We start from the raw sequence: 18618 nt of genomic DNA, 5'->3' as shown, positions 1-18618 counted from the left end.
AATGATTTCTGAAGGATCATGTGACACTGAAGACTGGAGTGATGATGCTGGAAATTCAGCTTTACCAGGAATAAATTACATAATATATAATAATAATATTTCACAATAATACTGTATTTTTGATTAAATAAATGCAGCCTCGGTGAGCTTAAGAAAAAAAAGACATAAAAAATCTAGTATTAAAAAACTAATATTTCAAACACAAAATACTATTTTGTCCCATAAGAAGTAAAAAAGCAGGATTAGAATTGCAATTCTATGTACGCAAACATGTGGAGTGATTCCAACATTGAAACGTTCCAGTGCTTGTACAAATGAGTTGCCTTAATATTATATTTCAAGACTTAAAAGATAATTATCTTCATATCAACTACTAAATTTGTTATCCAAGTAATATCTCACACCTGATGGTCTGTTGTTGTATACACAGCTGTAATAGCAGATCATTATTGTTGTTTCATAGCAACATTCTGTAAAATATTCTAGTACAAGGATGGCACTTTATGAATGTGCTTGGTAAAAAAAAAAAATTGTTTTAATAAAAATAAACATATTGATGCATAAATGATGTACTGACCTTACAAAAGCAACAACACACTCAAGGCCTCATTCTTAACACGGCCCTTTATTTATAATAAAGAAAGCCTTTCATACCTTTTTGCACCTTGATTAATGCAGTCCATCACATCTTCTTTTACTATAAAAGGACAAATTGAAAACATACCAAATGAGTGCAAAGTAATAATGCATTTAAAAGGGTTATTTGAACGGAACCTTCAATCTTCTCCCTGGAATTCCCATGAACACAAACACACACATCCACATGCAAATAGGAGGATTGTAATATAGTCTGTGTGAGTTCTGCTTGACTATTTTAATATTGTATCCATCTTGGGGATTATTCTCTCTTCAGCAGAGAGACCAGTGCTGGAGTGCTGCAGTACTCACAGTATACCCTGCTGCTCTCAACAAGATTAGAGACCCTGCACTTTGACTCCCAATCCTGCTCTCTTCATGGTGTCTAACCACTTTGCGCCCCACCGCTCACAGTTATAGCATATGGCTAACATTAAAGTTCCCTCACCCCCTGACTTATTTATTTGTGATGCAAGCGTTCCGCACATCTTATGACGGTAGGAAAAATTCATATTGTGTACGTGAGTCACTGAAAATGAGGATAACAATGCAACAATAGTTACTGTTGGATGGTTTCATTTTAATGGATAACAAAAAAGAACTATTCGTGTACAACAGCCACCTGATGTGATTTGGCAAATGATGATCAACACAACTGCTGAAGAAACAACAGATCTTCGTAAAATGAATAGACAGAAAACCTGAAGCCCATCAGGATAGCTGTTACATGTACTGTTGTGGCAATTGCTTTCATTTAAAAGTGGTGAATACTATGTTCTGTTTGAATATTGCATCAAATTATTCTGTTATTGCCTATTCACCATTGCAAAACACAGAGCTAAAGCTATTAAACCCTGTTACATTCTTCACAGTCCTGAACTTCCTTTACTCTCTATAGAGAATTTATTCCCTAATAGCATTTCAATGCGCTTCAAGATGACTTATGCACCTTGTGTTAGATGCCATGAACAGGCAAATCGATCTCGTGCCATGCAGGGCTCTTGCCGCGATTAGTTCATCTGTTCCAGGTCCATGAAAATAAAGCAGCAAACACCTCCCGCCCCCCTCCAAAAAAACCTTAGTAGCTCATCCTCAAAACAGGAGGCCTCTGTCGAATTCATACAAAGGACAAAATAACTAAATACATCCGAATAAGGAGACTAAAAACGTATTCACATTGGAGGAAGTACAGTTTTACTTTTGATTCACTGGTTTGGCTTAAAAAGTCATTTGTGTATCCTGCGGGCCCACCACGCTGCAGTGACCCCCCAGGACTTCCTCATCTTTGGCACGGGATGAAACTGCGAGGTCTAGCTGCGTTTTTTAGCCCGGAAGCCAACAGCTGGATTGGTGGAGCGGTGAATAGAACTGGTGGAGGGACGTGGGGACAAGCTTTCGTGCCTGTTTGAGTTGGATGCTGCAGCGGCTGCTTCTGCCGATGATGTTTTGAGACAGGATCCTGAGATGGAGGAGGCCTTGCTGTAGCTTTTTGTGCTTGGCTGAGCAGGGGGTTTGTTACCTGTGTGGGACTGCGGAGATAAGACACTCTCATTCATCTCACAAAAGCGCAACAAACCACACTAGAGGACAGTGCTACATGCTGTAGGACAGCTGCTGGAGAAGGGTTATCTTGGCACCATCTAGTGGCAGTTTAGAAAACAGGCAGATTGTTTTTTTAAAATGTGACCATGGAGGTTGGGCATGAAATAGCCAGGATTTCTGTCACATACCTTTTAAGAGACAAAATATCTCTCTTTGACTAAGCACAAATATTTTAGAAAATTAACTGCAAAGCATTTGGAAGCTTGTGAAGTGAATGACTGACCTGTGCAGTGGATGTATTGGGAGTGTTGCAGGCCTTTGCACCAGACACACACTTCTTAACACCATTGGAGGATGAGGCTGATAGTTTTTTCTTCAGAGGCTATAGGAATTAAATGTATAACACATGAAAAACCACAAGAGTTTGAGAGTACTTCAAAGCCTTTCAAGCAAGTCGGTCCACATAGCAGCCATATTAGTATTTCTGATCATGCAAATGCAGCTCCTATCTACTTCAATAGGGATAGAAAAATGACAAAATAAACTTTGTTTCTTTAGCTCAAATCAGGCAAAAAATAATGTATTTAAGCAATACAAGAAGCTGTGTTCTCTTATTATCTAATATTGTCACAGCTAAAGGCTGTTGTTCTCTGCATTTCACCCTTGCTCTAGCTTCTTTTCTAATCTAGCCTTCTAATAAACGTGATATTGCATACTATGAATATTGTTGGCTGTGTGATGAATTGCACTTTGGATAAAGCATCTGCTAAATGCATAAATGTAAATGCAAAGATATAAATTCTCATTAAACATTTGATTAAGTTAAGTTTATTAAATGGAATCCTTTAACTAGATACTGTATTGTCCTTAAAGGTCCCATGGCATGAAATGATCATTTTATGAGGTTTTTTAACCTTAATATGAGTTCCCCTAGCCTGTATATGGTCCCCAAGTGGCTAGAAATTGTGATAGGTGTAAACCGAGTTCTGGGTGTCCTGCTCTGCCTTTGAGAAAATGAGAGCTCAGACGAGCTGATCTGGAATCTTCCGTGTATGTCGTCATACGGGGAACGGTTACCTCTATGGTTATTTGGAGAAAATGGATTCCGTTTATCAGTCGCAATGTCAGCACAGGCTTTACAAACAGACTTTTATGATATGGATTCGACAGCACCGCCACAAACAGTGAGTAACAGTGTTCATTAATGCCTGATCTGTGATCAGTGATTTCTGATGTGTAGCTAATCATTCAAGTTCACTCAGACTTGCAACATGCAGAAATGCTTCACTTTTGAATCTGTATGAGCTATCTATGAAGTACAATACCTTGTATTACAATATCCTTACCTTCTTGTTTGGGGTGGAGGGTTTCCTGAAATTGCTGCTGTCTGTGATGTCGTCAGGAGATGCTGGGGTTACTGAGAGTTCTTCAGAAGTTCTCGGCCCTGACCCTTTGTCCTGAGAAGAATTGAGAGAGAAGCTCTGCAGTGCCTCGCTCATCTCCACACTCTCTTTGTCCTGTGGAGCATTCAGGAACTCGCGCATCATCTCTAAGACGTTTGTTTGTGTAACCGTGGTTGAGGTGTCCCCCTTTGAAAACAGATTTTCTTTCTTTCAGGTCTTTCTTTCTGACAGGTTCCACATTTAGTCATCCGTCAAATTGAAGAGTGCTAATTAGCTAATTTCTGAATCTATAATATGCATGACCTCATTTGAACAGGAGAAAAGAGTAATTGAGTTCTCTTACTGTAATCCAAGGGTTATCAAGCAGCTCATTGGCTGTGATGCGGTGAGCTGGGTCAACTTTCAACAAACTCCGAATTACATTTTTGGCTGTAAGGCAGAACAGAAAATAGTTACCACACTTGTTGAACTGAAATCATAATGGAACGGTGTGGATATCAGAGGGCAGTTCTAACCTGCATCACTAATGGTGTGCCACGTAGGGCCAGAGAAGGTGAGCTCTCCTTTCATAAACATCTCAGCAAGCCTTTCCTTAGAGCTGTATATGAATGGAGGCTCTCCACACAGCCTGAAAAAACAAACATACACACAAAGTGCAAGTCTTTTTTTTGCGGGAATAAAAATCTCAATGGATCCAAACAGCCCGTTTGTGTCATGAAAGTAGAGAGAGCTTCGGAAATTTTAAGCTTGGTTTTCGGATTCGAACAATCTATTCAGATTCCCACCAAAAATGAAGTGGTGTGGGTTTAAGTTGGGTAAGGGTGAAATCATTTAATAAATGAAATTAACATCGTCCCAGTTGGGGGCGTAAACTAACAGGGGTGTGAAGCAAATAACCTGTCGCTATAACAAAACTGTTCCTGTTGCTTTTGAAGTGGGAATGGAAGACTTGACCAATCCAAGGTTTTCTGAGTCTCACGTGATCTGCTACCTGTAAATGCGTTTCTTGCAGAAATGATATTTCAGTATAAAAAAAATTTAATGAGCAAAGATACAAGCTCTTTTATTTGGCCCATTCATACCTTTAATATTACAAAGTGCAAGTCACAGCACCTGATTGCATGCGAGTCTGTGTGTGTGCAAGAAGGAAAACAACAGAAGAGATCTTCTTACAGCATGTACATGATGACGCCGATGCTCCACAAGTCACACTGTTGGCTGTATGCGTGACCATCAACCACCTCAGGTGCTGAAAGGACAAGTCCATGTGTCAATAATGAAAGATGCTTGAGGCTGGTGTAAAGTGTGATATCTGATGCGTGACGCCGTTGACAGCTTTCAGCCTCTACTCCTTCTCGAATGTTATCAGCTTCACATCACTTAAATTAGGTCATCTCTTCTTTACTGCTCATTTTAATCAGCCCTTCATTCAATTTATTAATACCCCCCCACCCCACCCCACCCCACCCCGCCAATGGTAATTTATCAAATCACACATAAATGGAACATGTGACTGTATGCGTTTGAGTATGTGAATTACCCATGTACATAGGTGTCCCACAAGTGGCCTGCAGCATGTTTTCACTGCCCACACCGCCCTTCTGCACAGAGAGTCCGAAATCCGTGACCTGAGACCAGAGAGGACAGGACTTAATGTTACTCACAATCTTAGCCATCCAAAAATTAAACATTATTCAACATAAGCACATACACACTCAAACTTTTCTTTCTTTCCTTGATACCTTTCATCATTAGATTCTGATCTAGTGGAATAGTGAAAGCGATGAACTGCAGACATGCTGCAATTGATCACCATAATCGCCCTCGCATTCACTTCTAGATCTCAATTAAAATATTTACGGCCCAAACAGACTTCCATAGAGCAGCCAGTACACACACACACACTCACACAGACTATGAGCTCCTGAGCCATATGAATAATATATATGAGGAGTGTATATCGTTTCATTGGTGCGTCAGGGGCGGGCAGGATTAATATCCAGGAGAGATGACCACCTTCTGCCAGATAAAAGCTTTTAATACAGTGCCAGGACAGCGCTGTCTTTGGGCCCCTGTTCTACTCTGATTTATAACACATCGCTGCCCTGATTCAACCCTCCGCTCCAGGTAGCGGCTTCAGTCGGCTCCCATCAACGCTCTATTCTGCTCCACGCTGTGCCCCGGCTGGTAATTTGTCTCAGAAAAGCCACTTGTGATTCATTTTCTTTGAGAATGTGATATGAAAGGAGTAAGGCAGGAGGTCTGGTGTAATGAGACAGTATTTAAAAAGCAGTTAAAAGGTTTGGGCAAGGAGGACGGTGGGAGAACTAAACAACAGACGAGAATGTCCAGAGGTCCCGCCGTGTTTGAATGCCATACCACATGCCTGCGCAGAAGTTTTTACCGTCTCTCTCACCTTGATATTGACCATATCGTTATCGTTGCCTTGGTGACAACTCTTCACAAGAATGTTTTCCAGTTTGAGGTCACGATGAACAATGTCTGAGAGAGAGAAAGAGGAAACAGAGCAAGGGAGAAATGGGTTTGTATTATTCATAAAGATGAGAGCGTGGCAAAAATGCAACGCACTGGAATGGTAACAGTTTTAAAAATGCTTTAATGACCAATTCAAATGAAATGTTTTGCTCCATTCCCTTTTAAATTGCAATTCATTCTGTCACACAATGTAGTTCTCATGTGAGCCCAGCAGACAGGGCCCACCTCTTCCTACCACTTTCATCTGCATCATGATTCTTCATTACTGATTCACACTTTAACTGTATGTACTTAAATAGAAATGTGAAAATAATCAAATTATAATCAGCATGTGAGGCTAATATACTGCAATCTCATAAAACACTCTAGTCCAATATACACATTGCAAGTGGCGTCATTAGCTCCTCTAGATGTGAGACACACCAGCACTCGGGGACTGTTGAAAAACACACCTATTAATCAGTATTCCTCCCCTGCTCGTTGTTAATGACTCATTAGCCCCATGTAATGGTGTCTCATTGCCAAGCAACGTCCTAAATTACCTCTAACTGCAGATTTCACAAGAAGGAGAGAGAAAGAGAAAAAACACCAAGCATCTTCTAATAAACCCCTCAGACTCAATTAAAATGGGCTGATATTTTGTCTGACAGTTGTTCATTATTATCTTATTATTAAAACAAGCCCGATTCTCCGTAATGACAGAGGAACTTAATGTGGATGCAATCATCAGAGTGATTTTCAAATATGGGGGAACAAAGGAATCCAGGCCGTTGCATATGACTTAACAATTATTCAAATTTTAGGGTTTTCTTTTCACACATTTTAATGCCAATGAAATAAATAAATCAAATTTGAATGATATGTTTTCAGGGTATGGATTAGGAAGCATCAAAACATTTGATCATTTCCTCAGAAAACTCAACCACAGGCTCATGAGAAGCATCTACTGACGAATGTCAGGAGAAGAGTGCTGGGTTTTGTGAGCGTCACCTTTTTTGTGCAGATATACAATAGCTTCCAATAAGCTTTTGATGATGTGTCTGGTTTCCTCCTCAGTGAAGTGCTTGTTCTTCTGCAGGAGATCCTTTAGATCACCTCCTTCACAAAGTTCAGTCACGAGGTACATCCTCTGAAGAACAGAACACACACTTGTACATTTCTGACATCAAACGGGAAACCATTGCATACACAGTAATATGATGTGGTTCACAATAGCACAGCTGAGCGAACCTTAAAGGAAAGAGAACAGAATAGATTTTCATGTTTTTGCTCTCACCTTTGGTGTTTCAAAGACTTCCTCCAGATGTATAATATGTTCATGTTTCACATGTTTCATGATGCTGACTTCTCTTTCCAGATGTTTCACACCAGAAGTGCCTGCCTGCATGGATACAAAGCATTTGTGACACTTAACCCATCTTTGACAACCATGTGAGCAGCTCTCCATCAATCACCTCTGTCAACAGGTGAAACATAATGACCAGACACTTACCTTCTCTTTGTTCACCTTCTTAATTGCCCACTTCCTCTGCGTCTCAATGTGAGTGGCTTCGCAAACGACGCCAAAGCCGCCTTGACCTAATTTCCTCCCAAAGGAATAGATTTTCTGGGTATCCAAATAAAGAGGGCCGCATTAGCTGAAGTATTACATACACACTCCTTCTCCTATAGTGACAGTAAACAATGCTCCAGCTCTGACTAATGGGGACAGAATGAGGGTGGGTTTGTTTTTCAGCTTCTCTATACTCCATTAAGTTGAGACCTGAATCCTTAAAGTGGAACTTAATTTTCAAGTTTGCCAGTCTCTGGAGTTTGGGAGAATATAGTATTTCTAATCAAGTTACAAATGATTAAGTTGCTGCCGCAGTTCATTCAATCTCAGGTCTAATTAACTTGATCATTATCTCTGCGCATGCAAGGCTGAGCACTGCCTGCTGCGGATTTGGCAAAGACAGCAGTCAGAAACCTCCTGAGAGGGCGAGGGCAATCAACAGCATAAAGAAGTGTAATTTCCCTCCAGGCCTGATGAGGGCGCTACCATATTGTAGGGAGGTCAGACCATGGCGAGCAAAGATATGGCTCTGGTGTAAGATAGAAGTGGCCTTTTGCCACTGATTTAAAGCCACAGACTTCTGGTGGCTAAAAAAAGATTTCAGCACAGCAAGAGCAAAACATTTTTTGGGATTGTGTTTAGAAATAAGCATGCACTGCATTTAGATCACTTGTCAAACACCGCTCCTGGAGGAGTGTAGCTCTAACCAGCCTAAAAACACCTGCCTGGAAGTTTTTTACTAATCCTGAAGACCTTGATTAGCTGGTTAAGGTGTGGCTCAAGACAGTGGCCCTGTCCCAGATGGCACACTTCATATGCACAGACCGTAGGGTGTCCCATTTGTCATTATAGGTCTCGCGAGCGCCCCCTTAGCGGTCGATATGCATCCTCGATGCACACTTCTACCAAGCCTGCAGTGGTGCGGGTTCCGCACGGACTTCTGCCCAACAGTCAAAGCAGCATTACGTCATGAAAGTGCAGACTCGTAGGAAGACCGTGAGGGTTTAGGGTGCCATTTGGGACAGACCCATTGGCCCTCCAGGAGCTGAGTTTGACACTCCTGATCTAGATCAATAAAGGTTCTACCTGTAAGTTGGATTCATCCTCAATGCGAGTGTGGGGCACCTCCTTCTCTGCACTGTTTGCACGAGTCCACTGAGTAGCCATTTTCTTTTCAGCTCCAGGCACATTTGTATGTGTCATCTAAAAGATTAATACATTTTTAATAATTTGCATATATAGAGCAACAACATAATCGCAAACATGGAAACTCCCACAAAAAGAAATCACAGAATTAGAGACACTGGGGTCTTATTCACTAACCGTGCATGCACCTACATTTGTGAATATTTTCACACAGAAATCAAGATTTATCAATACATTTATTCGAAATTTGCGCGCACACACACACACACACACACACACATAAAAACAAAAACCTTACACACACAAAAGAAAATCATTACCTGTGTCCTTAAAAACGTGTCAAGCCAAAATATTATATTATATTGTATTATAATAGCTAATAGAATAATAAAAACCGTAAGAACAAGAATTATAATAAATTATTATTATTATTATTATTATTATTATTATAAACCACTTGTCCTATGAAGGGGATGCTGAAGCGTATCCCAATGTCTTGGGCCAAAGGCAGGACAACACCCTGAATGGATGGTCAGTTCGTCATAGGCTTTTATCATTATAATTATTATTATACTATTTATGGATGTATTAATGATGTAAGTAATTAAATTCTAAGTCACCGTTAGTCACCGAAGCCTTAAAAATATAAAAAAGTAGGAAAATAATTCAAAAGGATTTGTTTGCAGAGTGAAAATTGTCTGTACAGTAGAGCTTACATTTACATTTATGCATTTGGCAGACGCTTTTATCCAAAGCGACTTACATTGCATTCAAGGTACACATTTTTACATTTTGTCAGTTCTTGTTTCCCTGGGAATCCAACCCATGACCTTGGCATTGCTAGCGCCATGCTCTACTGTTTGAGCTACAGGAAAGCTTGTACTAAAAGCCCTTATATGGAGACGGCTTCGGCATGTATTATGCTAATTCAGGCAAGCGCTTCCTAAAATAGAATAATCCAGATTCATCAACATTAGAACAAGGGAAATGTATGCGTGCACACCTGAGGAACTTTCATGTGTGTACTTATATGTAATTATTAGTGACCATGGCCAAAAGCTTGTATATTAAACAATGAATTGTAAAGTTTCAAATAAGATAGCTCTTTAAATATTCATTCAGGAGTAAGTGTCTGTCATCATATACAGTACATGCAATCCAGAGTCTAACGTCTCAACTGTAACCCCTTATTAGCTAGACTTCACCTGTCGCTCTACCAATTCACTTCTCACTTTAAAAGAAAGTGCCTAAAGTCTCCACACTAACATTAAGCACAATTTACTCAGCTTAAAAACGTTCTCCAGAGCCAAATTAAATGTAAAGCAATTATGGTGTGATGAGTGGGAGCGGCGAAGTGGATCCGCCACACAGACAAGAGATTAAATATTAATGAGGAAGCAGTGTCTTTAACCTCTCCTCTCTCAGCGGCATTATCAAAGCCCCGCTGACAGGTTCTCTCATAACAGCACTGTCTCTCCTATTACTGGCCATCTATCTGCTAAACAAAATGGTTGTGACACATTCTGGACACTCCTATCAGCTCAATTAGAGTTATGTGATAAGAGTACTAAAGGTCAAAGTGTAGCTCTCTGAACAGGCCTAGGAAATGAGGAAAAACCATCAGGACATGGAGACGGGAGCTGTCACTTCTTGCAGCGCTGAATTCTGCAAATGCAAGAGGATCTGTAAAAGAGTCGTTTCTGAGGTGGACGGCAAAATGATGCTGAACCTGTGCTTTGTTAGTAGAGGAGAATTGTGAACTCCTCTTCAAAAAAGCTCTTATACTTCAAAACCTGAGTGGCACTGATGAAAAGGTACATCAGCATTTCACTCGGGTAAAACAACTGCTGAACTTAACAACAGCATTGTTAAGAGTGAGCCAAAACCAAAATTGAGCCATAAATGACATAAAAGCCCAATTTCAAAAGCCCCAAGATCAGAGGGATGAACAGTATATTGAAAGCACTCTCTTTATGCTTAGTGCTGAATATTGATTAACATTACAGTTTTTCTGTGCTGTCGAAAGGATACGTCTTATTGAGGTCTGAGGTCTTGCTGAGAACAAATTAGAATAAATGTAACACTCCTTCTGCAATTTAAACCTGCATACATAAGTTGTATTATTATTTTAATAGGATTTTGCCTTGTATCTGATAACATCAGCAACATACACACAGTGTCAGAGTACATGCATTTCTTGCCAAGCTACAGAATTCCGTTTTTGCAGCTACAGAAGCAAAACATCTTTATACACGAGCACAAATTTTCAATGTTCCCAAGGAAACAAAAATAGGCAAGAGGGTAATAAGCCTCATAGACTGAGAGTCATTCTAAGAGAAACATATTTTAGCTGCCTCAGAATATACATTAGCTAAGAACCAATCCACAGACCTCCCAGATTTCTGGAAGCACTCAAAGGAAAGTAATTATGGCAGATAGAATGTCCGCAATTGATCCTCTTGCATTTTTCATTTCTTGGCCATAACAGTAAAAACCCCATTAGTGCTTGTTTACTGATTGTTTATGGACTAAAATGTGCATTGTTTCTCCTGACTGTGTGAGGTTCTGTCTCTGGCTTGAGCCCAAATTAAATGTGACGCTGGTATGATGTCTGACCGCCTAAATATAACACAGGGCCTGGATAGAGTTTTGTTCAGCTCTTTTTCTCTCTACCACATACAATTTTCTTCCTACTTCCTTCCCCCTCATGCTGTCTCTCTTTCCTCTTCTTACTTAATTACTTCTCACTTCTAATATCTTCGATAAAAAATGGACTTGAGTCATTTATGCTATGCTGTGCATTTTTTTAAAAATGTATGTTTGTGTGTAAATAATTTTTTCTATAGTTCTATTACAAAAGACTTACTGGACAAAGGTGAAGAACACACAAGAAAAAAATGATTTCCAATTAAAGCAATATTCCCAGGAAAATTTTATTTGTTTTATTTTAAACATTTAAAAAAAATTAAACACCTTGAATATTTTTTAATAAACGGCCTGTTTTTCATAATCAAAATGACAACATTCATATAAATCAAAATAAGTTATTTTTAAAATTCACACTCATATTCACAATAACATTTTTTGAATAGAATAGTGAGTGTATATTTATTCTAATATATTAAAACAAATGCAAGCACAATATGACAATATACCGCATAACATGAACTATTTAAATTATTTATCAATGAATACTTGACCGAGAAGATTATTTGCAGAGGCCAAGCGTTTGTAATATGTTATTAAAAATTTCATGAAACATTATTGAAATATTAAAGATATTCTAGAAGGATGCCATAGTTTCAACAGCAATTGTGTAATTTGAAGGTCATTGATTGTTGGTTCACAATAAATCTGAGATACACGAAGCTAAAATCAAATCTTGCATGATGCAGTGGTCTCCTGATCTACGCAAAAGATTTTACTCTTCTCACCTGCAGCTTACTTATTCATTGACAGGTGCCTTTGATGAAAAATGATAAACGTCACAGTCTTAATGAAGCTTGGAATTACATTACGAGGTGATATAGTGCCTTGCTTGTCTAGACTGATAACACTATTGGAGTCATTTAACCTCATAATCATAATTTACCTGAGTGCTTCACCTCACCATACAACATAATGTTTTCCTGTTTAACACGAGTTTAAGGTTTGTAATGGACTGAAAATTGATATAGTCCAACCATTAATGAAAATGCTACAAAACCAATCAATGACTTCTTGCATAAATATGGCTTATAAAAATTCTTATATATAAAAAATCTTATATAAAAATCTAGATGTCATGACTAGTATGTGTTGGAGGAGGTTTGAACTGGAGGACTCATTCCAACTCTAGACAAATTAATTCAAACTACTGGCAAAATAAAATAACAAAAATGAACTGTAGTGTGTTGTTTACATAACAAGAGGACATCAACATCACAACTAAAGTAATTATATTTAGTTGATGAGTTTGCAATTTTAATGATGTGAAGAGACTGCATGTTAAAAGACTGTGTGGTACTAATAATAGCAAAAACGCATGTCTTTCAATTCAGCTGTCTCTGTGAAATGAATGCAAATACATACAGTGCCAGTGTAATGTGACTAACAAACAAATGATACAGTATACACCAGTTCTTTTAAAGAATCAGTTTGAATCATTCTGATGAATCATTTACAGAACTAAATGACTGAATCCATCAGAGCCATTACGGAATCAATATCTGACTCACTTACTGAACATCTAGTTATTGTTACTTTCATTTACATCTTGAAATAACTTTACAAACTAGAGGAAAAAGTTTCACAAACTTACTTTCACCAGTATCACAACATACAGTCAACATACAACATACTGTTCAACATACAAAAGCGATTCTCTCAGGATACTCATTAGAACTCCTAGATATATGTAAATCTGTCTGGGTCCTGGACTTTTAACAGGCAGAACCCAGGTGGTCAAGATGGGAAACATCACCTCATCCATAAAAATAATTACGATTAGCACTCCACAGGGCTTTTTGCCTCAGTCCTAATTATACTCGTTATTCAACTATTCACTGCATCTCTACACACAGTAGAGCAGCATCAACAAACTGAAGACAACACCATTATTGGGTTAATCAGTGATAATGACGCGTACACATACAGGGACCCTCTGCAGGAGAGGATGGTGTTATAACAACAATAGCTTTGAATTCCAGTGAAACAATAGTGGACTTGAGGAAAAGGGACAACCAACAGCCCAATCTGCATTAATGACTCACCTGTTGCAATCATTAACAGTTATTCATACTGCAAATATCTGAGTAGCTCAGCTAGACACCAACATTCCACATTAGAAAGGGCACATCAATCAGTCCCTTTGATGAAGTAAGCAAGCACACCCTTGTGAGCTTTTACCATGGCATTGTGCCGATGGTTAGCATGCATAACTGTCTTGGATGCAAAAACTAGATAGCAGGACCCAAGGTTTCCCAGCAGAACATTGCCCAAAGCATCACACTGCCTCCGCCGGCTTGCCTTCTTCCCATTGTGCATCCTGGTGCCATGTGTTCCCCAGGTAAGCGACGCACACACACATGGCCATCCACGTGATGTAAAAGAAAATGTGATTCATCAGACCAAGCCACCTTCTTCCGTGGTCCAGTTCTGATGCTTACGTGCCCACTGTTGGTGCTTTCAGCAGTGGACAAAGGTCAGCATGGGCACTTGGGCTGTGCGATATTGAAGAAAAATGCGATATGCGATATCCTTGTTAAATAATGCGATATTCGATATGCGATATGATATTGCTTTAAGAAAGAAAATATTGGAAAAGAAAGCATCGCTACAACTTCTGAAATTGACCAGCAGTGTTTTAGCAAAAATGAATGTCACAAATCTGACAATATCATTTTAACATCAATGTAAACAAACAAAAAATGTAAGGCCAATATTCAAATACCAAAAACTCAATACATAAAATACCAAAAACATCAAGAAAATCCAGGTAAACAAAGACACCTGAACTAGGGGTGGACGATTATTTTTGTTATTTTCATTTATCTTTATTAAAAATAAAAAGAGTAGTCTTCACATGAATTAAATATACACTGACACATAATAAAGCTACAAATGTTATTCAGCCAAGAGCACTGAGTGATTTTCTCTTTTTCTTTTGTTGTTTGACAGACAGTGGCAGGTTTACTGTATTAGCCGGCTGTCACTTTAAGACCTAATGCACGGATCCTATTGGCACACATTCGGTTTCTGTCCCCAACTAATATCGTTCACTAAAAGCATAACCGACTGTGTTTACATGAATACTCATCAAGACAGCCATTTTGACATCACTGTGTGTGTATTTGACAGTGTAACAAGACACTAAAAAAAGAACGGCTTGTGCGCACGTTTCGGTGTGTGTGTCAGACAGCAGACTGCACGAGGCTGCAAGGAGTTGTTTTTCGCAAGTTATGTTCAATTACTCATTTTAATGTCAAGCAAGTCACATAAGTAACAGTCGTGTGCCCAGTCTGTTCTCTGCTTTATGCATCGACCTAAAACATACAATTTTCACAATGTTGAAGTAGCCTATTAAAATCATTCAGATATTGCGTGCCCTTACGATATGCATATTGCGATATGTACATTTGCGATATTTCAAATTTCGGTATATTGCGCAGCTCTAATGAACACCCTGGCTGGTCTGCAACTATGCAGCCCCATACACAACAAACATTGATGCACTGTGTATTCTGACACCTTTCTATCAGAACCAGCATTAACTTCTTGAGCAATTTGAGCTACAGTCACTCGTCTGTTAGATCGGACCACACGGGCCAGCCTTCGCTCCCCACGTGCCTCAATGAGCCTTGGCCACACATGACCCGGTCACCGGTTCACTACTGTTCCTACCTTGGGCCACTTATGATAGATACCGACCACAGCAAACCGGGAACATCCCACAAGAGCTGCAGTTTTGGAGATGCTCTAGCTATCACAATTTGGCCCTTGTCAAACTCGCTCAAATCCATACGCTTGCCCATTTTTCCTGTTTCTAACACATCAACTTTGAGGACAAAATGTTCACTTGCAGCCTAATATATCCCACCCACTAACAGGTGCTGTGATGAAGAGATAATCATTGTTATTCACTTTACCTGTCATAATGTTATGCCTGATCAGTGCATAATATAATAATATTGTGATTATATATCAATACAACTATAACATAAAATAACATGGAGCTTTTTTTATATTGCCTTTTAAATTCAACCAAATGCATAGCTGATAACACATTTGAAAGAGCTGTATACAGCCGACATCCTCCCTTGTGTAGCTGATTGTGTAGATGATTGAAGGGAGCTGGGATGAAGATGTTTGAATTAGGGGATACCAACAAATGACAGATTTTAGAGACACAAAATATGTCTGTTCTTGAATGAGATACTATGTGCAAGACTAATCAAACTGAGCGGCCTTATCTAAAAAATAAAAACGTTAAAAAAATATATTTAAAATGTATAACTAACCATTGCTTGCCAATAAACTAACTCTGTACAGGAAGCAGTTTCATTGGCAAGAGACCTCACCAGACCAGTTCCAGAGTATAATATGTAGATTGCTGAAGCCAAGGCACAGAGTACAGTGTCTGCGTCAGAAAATCCTACTTGATCTTACTATCAATATGTGACAGTGCACAGTCAGGAGAAACCTCAGTCGTACAGGCCAAGTGTCATTGCCTGCTGGGGAGGAAAATCAGTGAGAGCCTAAGCAACTAAAACCACCTGAGAAAGACCTGTCTCCTCTTACAGAGCAGACTCAAGCAGTGCCTACCACTGGGCACTCAAGTTACGCCTGGCACTGTCAAACCAACATCAGCCAGAGAAGCACATAAGCCACGAGACTTGAGGGAAACGCTTTAGGCAATGTGAGACTTTAATGTAAAACCAGAAGGGCTCAGTATGAAATACTGTTTAATCTTTAGTAATTTACAATAGCAATATTCTATTTGTACTTTTATTACATAAGGGGCAGAGCAGTAAGAAGAAATACATTCAAGTAAGCTTAGACAGAAATATCATTTGACCAGCTCTGTTTGTCTATTGTGTCTTTGTCCAAAACCGAAGAAAGCTACCTTGCTTCTCAGCCATTCAATGATATGCAGTATTTTGTGTACAGGTACCTTGAAAGGAAATTGGTTTCAGACAAGCTTCCAAAGCACCTAAACATCGGGTCAATTGCATAAACTTAGCCTCTACGTTAAAGGGATAGTTCACCCAAAAACGAAAATTTGATGTTTTTCTGCTTACCCCTAAGGCATCCAAGATGTAGGTTTCTTCGTTTCTTCAGTAGAACACAAATTAAGATTTTTAACTCCAACCGTTGCTGTGTGTCACTAGTGAGCACTAATGAGGTATCTATGTATTTTTTTACAGTCTATGGTATATATCTATGACCCGGCCAGAATTTTGACCTCACACACAGGAAGTGATGGCAGTCTGCAGAGCTGAAGCGTTCTTCTGATATGAGGTGATATATTTGCATAAATACCGCTTGGTTTCTCTCAGAAACCGCTTCGTGTCTTAAGACATCAATGTGTCGTCACGAGCCGCGGGTTTTAATTTGAAGTTGTCTGTCCATGTTTTTTTTACTCTAATAGAATTAGACCCCATTGACAAGCATTATATGAGAGACACAGAGCAACAGTTAAAAATCTTCATTTGTATTCTACTGAAGAAACGAAGACACCTACATTTTGGATGCCTTAGGGGTAAGGAGAAAAACATCGAATTTTCGTTTTTGGGTGAACTATCGCTTTAAGACTGCACATCTTAAGAACTAGTTGGTAACTTTTAAAACTAGTACTGTAGCAGTTTATGCAACCGGCCAATTGTGTCTAATGTTGTAGAAAAAAATCAAGTTCTAGAGATAACCAAGCACATATTCGTTTTTTTTAAGTGTTTTTTTTAACTATTTTGTATTTAGTGCTTATTTCTCTTAGCTTTTGAAAATAAACACGTTGACGTTTATAAATTAATTTACTTCTTTCAATTGCTCTATCAGACATCAATTTTTTTTCTTTCCACCAACTGCCAACCCACACAGACTGTAGAATATCATAAGTGTAAAGGACACATCTATAGTAGCGCCTATACACCAGATACAGGCATCCTAGTATAAAGGATGTGATGCAAACAATGGATGCAGGCGTGCTTTTGTGCCTTCCTACCTGGCTACCTTCATAAACTGCCTGTGAAGGCTGCATTTTTCAGCTTTCGGGCCCAGCCTTTAGCCTTTGTCATAACAAGAATTTGATCTTTTTCTCATAGAATGGTAAGATTTTACTACACTGACTATTGGTTTATATGCCACTCCACAACATAGACTATAGCACAAAGCCTATTTTGTAGGACAAACCAGACCTGGCACAACCAAGGCAACCAATATTCAGTAGCTTAAAGCCAATAATTATTTAAATCTCGTGCAAGTAGCAATTAACTCCCTGTGACCTGTTCCAGCTAAATATAATTATCTGGCATAGAACCTGCATAATAATAGATGTTTTATTGCTCCCTTATGTTTCAAAACACAGAGTATGCTTGGCTATTGAGTGGTTAGGTGACTATATCCTGCGTGTGCTAAAATCAAGTTCTTAAGTTTATAAAAACAACTGCTGTCCTCTTTGTGTCTTTGTATCATTACAAAATAATTACTTTTTTATGTTTTATTTTAATTGGGTCGTCTTATTTCTCACCTGTAACAGACAGTTGTTAGCCAAGCAAAATTCCTCAGAAGTTGTTTGAGTCGTATGATGCAAAATAGGATTAATAACATATAAGGCGTTTAACATTATGATTGTACTTACAATATGCGACTACAGCGACATCTTCATTGTATTTTCCGCGAGAAATGGTCGAGTTAGTGTTATTTAACTGCACATTACTGAGATGAAAATTAACGTTACACTGCCTGCTGCTCCGGACCAGGTTGCCATGGCAACATAGAGCGCTTGGCCAGCTCGCGATTCCTCTTCAATGAATGTTCACGAGACTTTAACACAACACGCTTTTTGTAAATATATACACTTACCTTTCGTATAAGTTATTGTGTTTGCGAAAGCCTTTTCCTTTGTTATGCCTTTTGCAGGTCATCGAAATCTTTGATGCAAGAGAATTTAACACTTGCGGTTGTCAAAACTTTTCTCCTTCGAGAGGGAGGGAGAACTACGGTGTGGTGCGAGGGACATCGCGGCAACGAGACACCTGCAAAAAAAAGGCATGAATCCTAAGTAGGTTATTATTGTCATGTCAAGAAGGTGGTGTTTATAGCTCTTCGTCAGTACTGTTGCACAGTATATTGTAATATGGTACTTTG

At 39.0% G+C, this 18618-nt stretch overlaps 1 protein-coding gene across 1 annotated transcript; it reads right to left on the bottom strand.

Annotated features, from left to right (window-relative positions):
• Nucleotides 1-1197: 1197 nt before the first annotated feature.
• stk33 (serine/threonine kinase 33) lies at nt 1198-18461 on the bottom strand. Its single transcript, XM_079838276.1, has 13 exons — nt 18334-18461; nt 8716-8832; nt 7570-7683; nt 7354-7458; nt 7068-7206; nt 5998-6083; nt 5122-5209; nt 4755-4830; nt 4097-4209; nt 3925-4010; nt 3525-3767; nt 2462-2560; nt 1198-2165 (listed from the first exon to the last, which is right to left on the bottom strand). The coding sequence occupies exons 2-13, from the start codon at nt 8830-8832 to the stop codon at nt 1947-1949; spliced, it is 1485 nt and encodes a 494-aa protein (XP_079694402.1). The 5' UTR covers nt 18334-18461; the 3' UTR covers nt 1198-1946.
• Nucleotides 18462-18618: the final 157 nt, after the last annotated feature.

This window comes from Gobio gobio (genome assembly GCF_949357685.1).
Source record: "Gobio gobio genome assembly, chromosome: 2".
Lineage (NCBI taxonomy): Eukaryota > Metazoa > Chordata > Actinopteri > Cypriniformes > Gobionidae > Gobio > Gobio gobio.
The sequence above is the reverse complement of the archived record's forward strand: the minus strand, read 5'-3'. Positions and strand labels throughout refer to the sequence as shown.

Coding starts and splice junctions, on each gene's coding strand:
- stk33 (XM_079838276.1), bottom strand. CDS start 8,832: ATGACACATACAAATGTGCCTGGAGCTGAAAAGAAAATGGCTACTCAG. Junction 4,210..4,754: donor GGCGTCATCATGTACATGCT/GTAAGAAGATCT, acceptor TTGTTTTTTCAG/GCTGTGTGGAGAGCCTCCAT. Junction 4,011..4,096: donor GCACACCATTAGTGATGCAG/GTTAGAACTGCC, acceptor TCTGCCTTACAG/CCAAAAATGTAATTCGGAGT.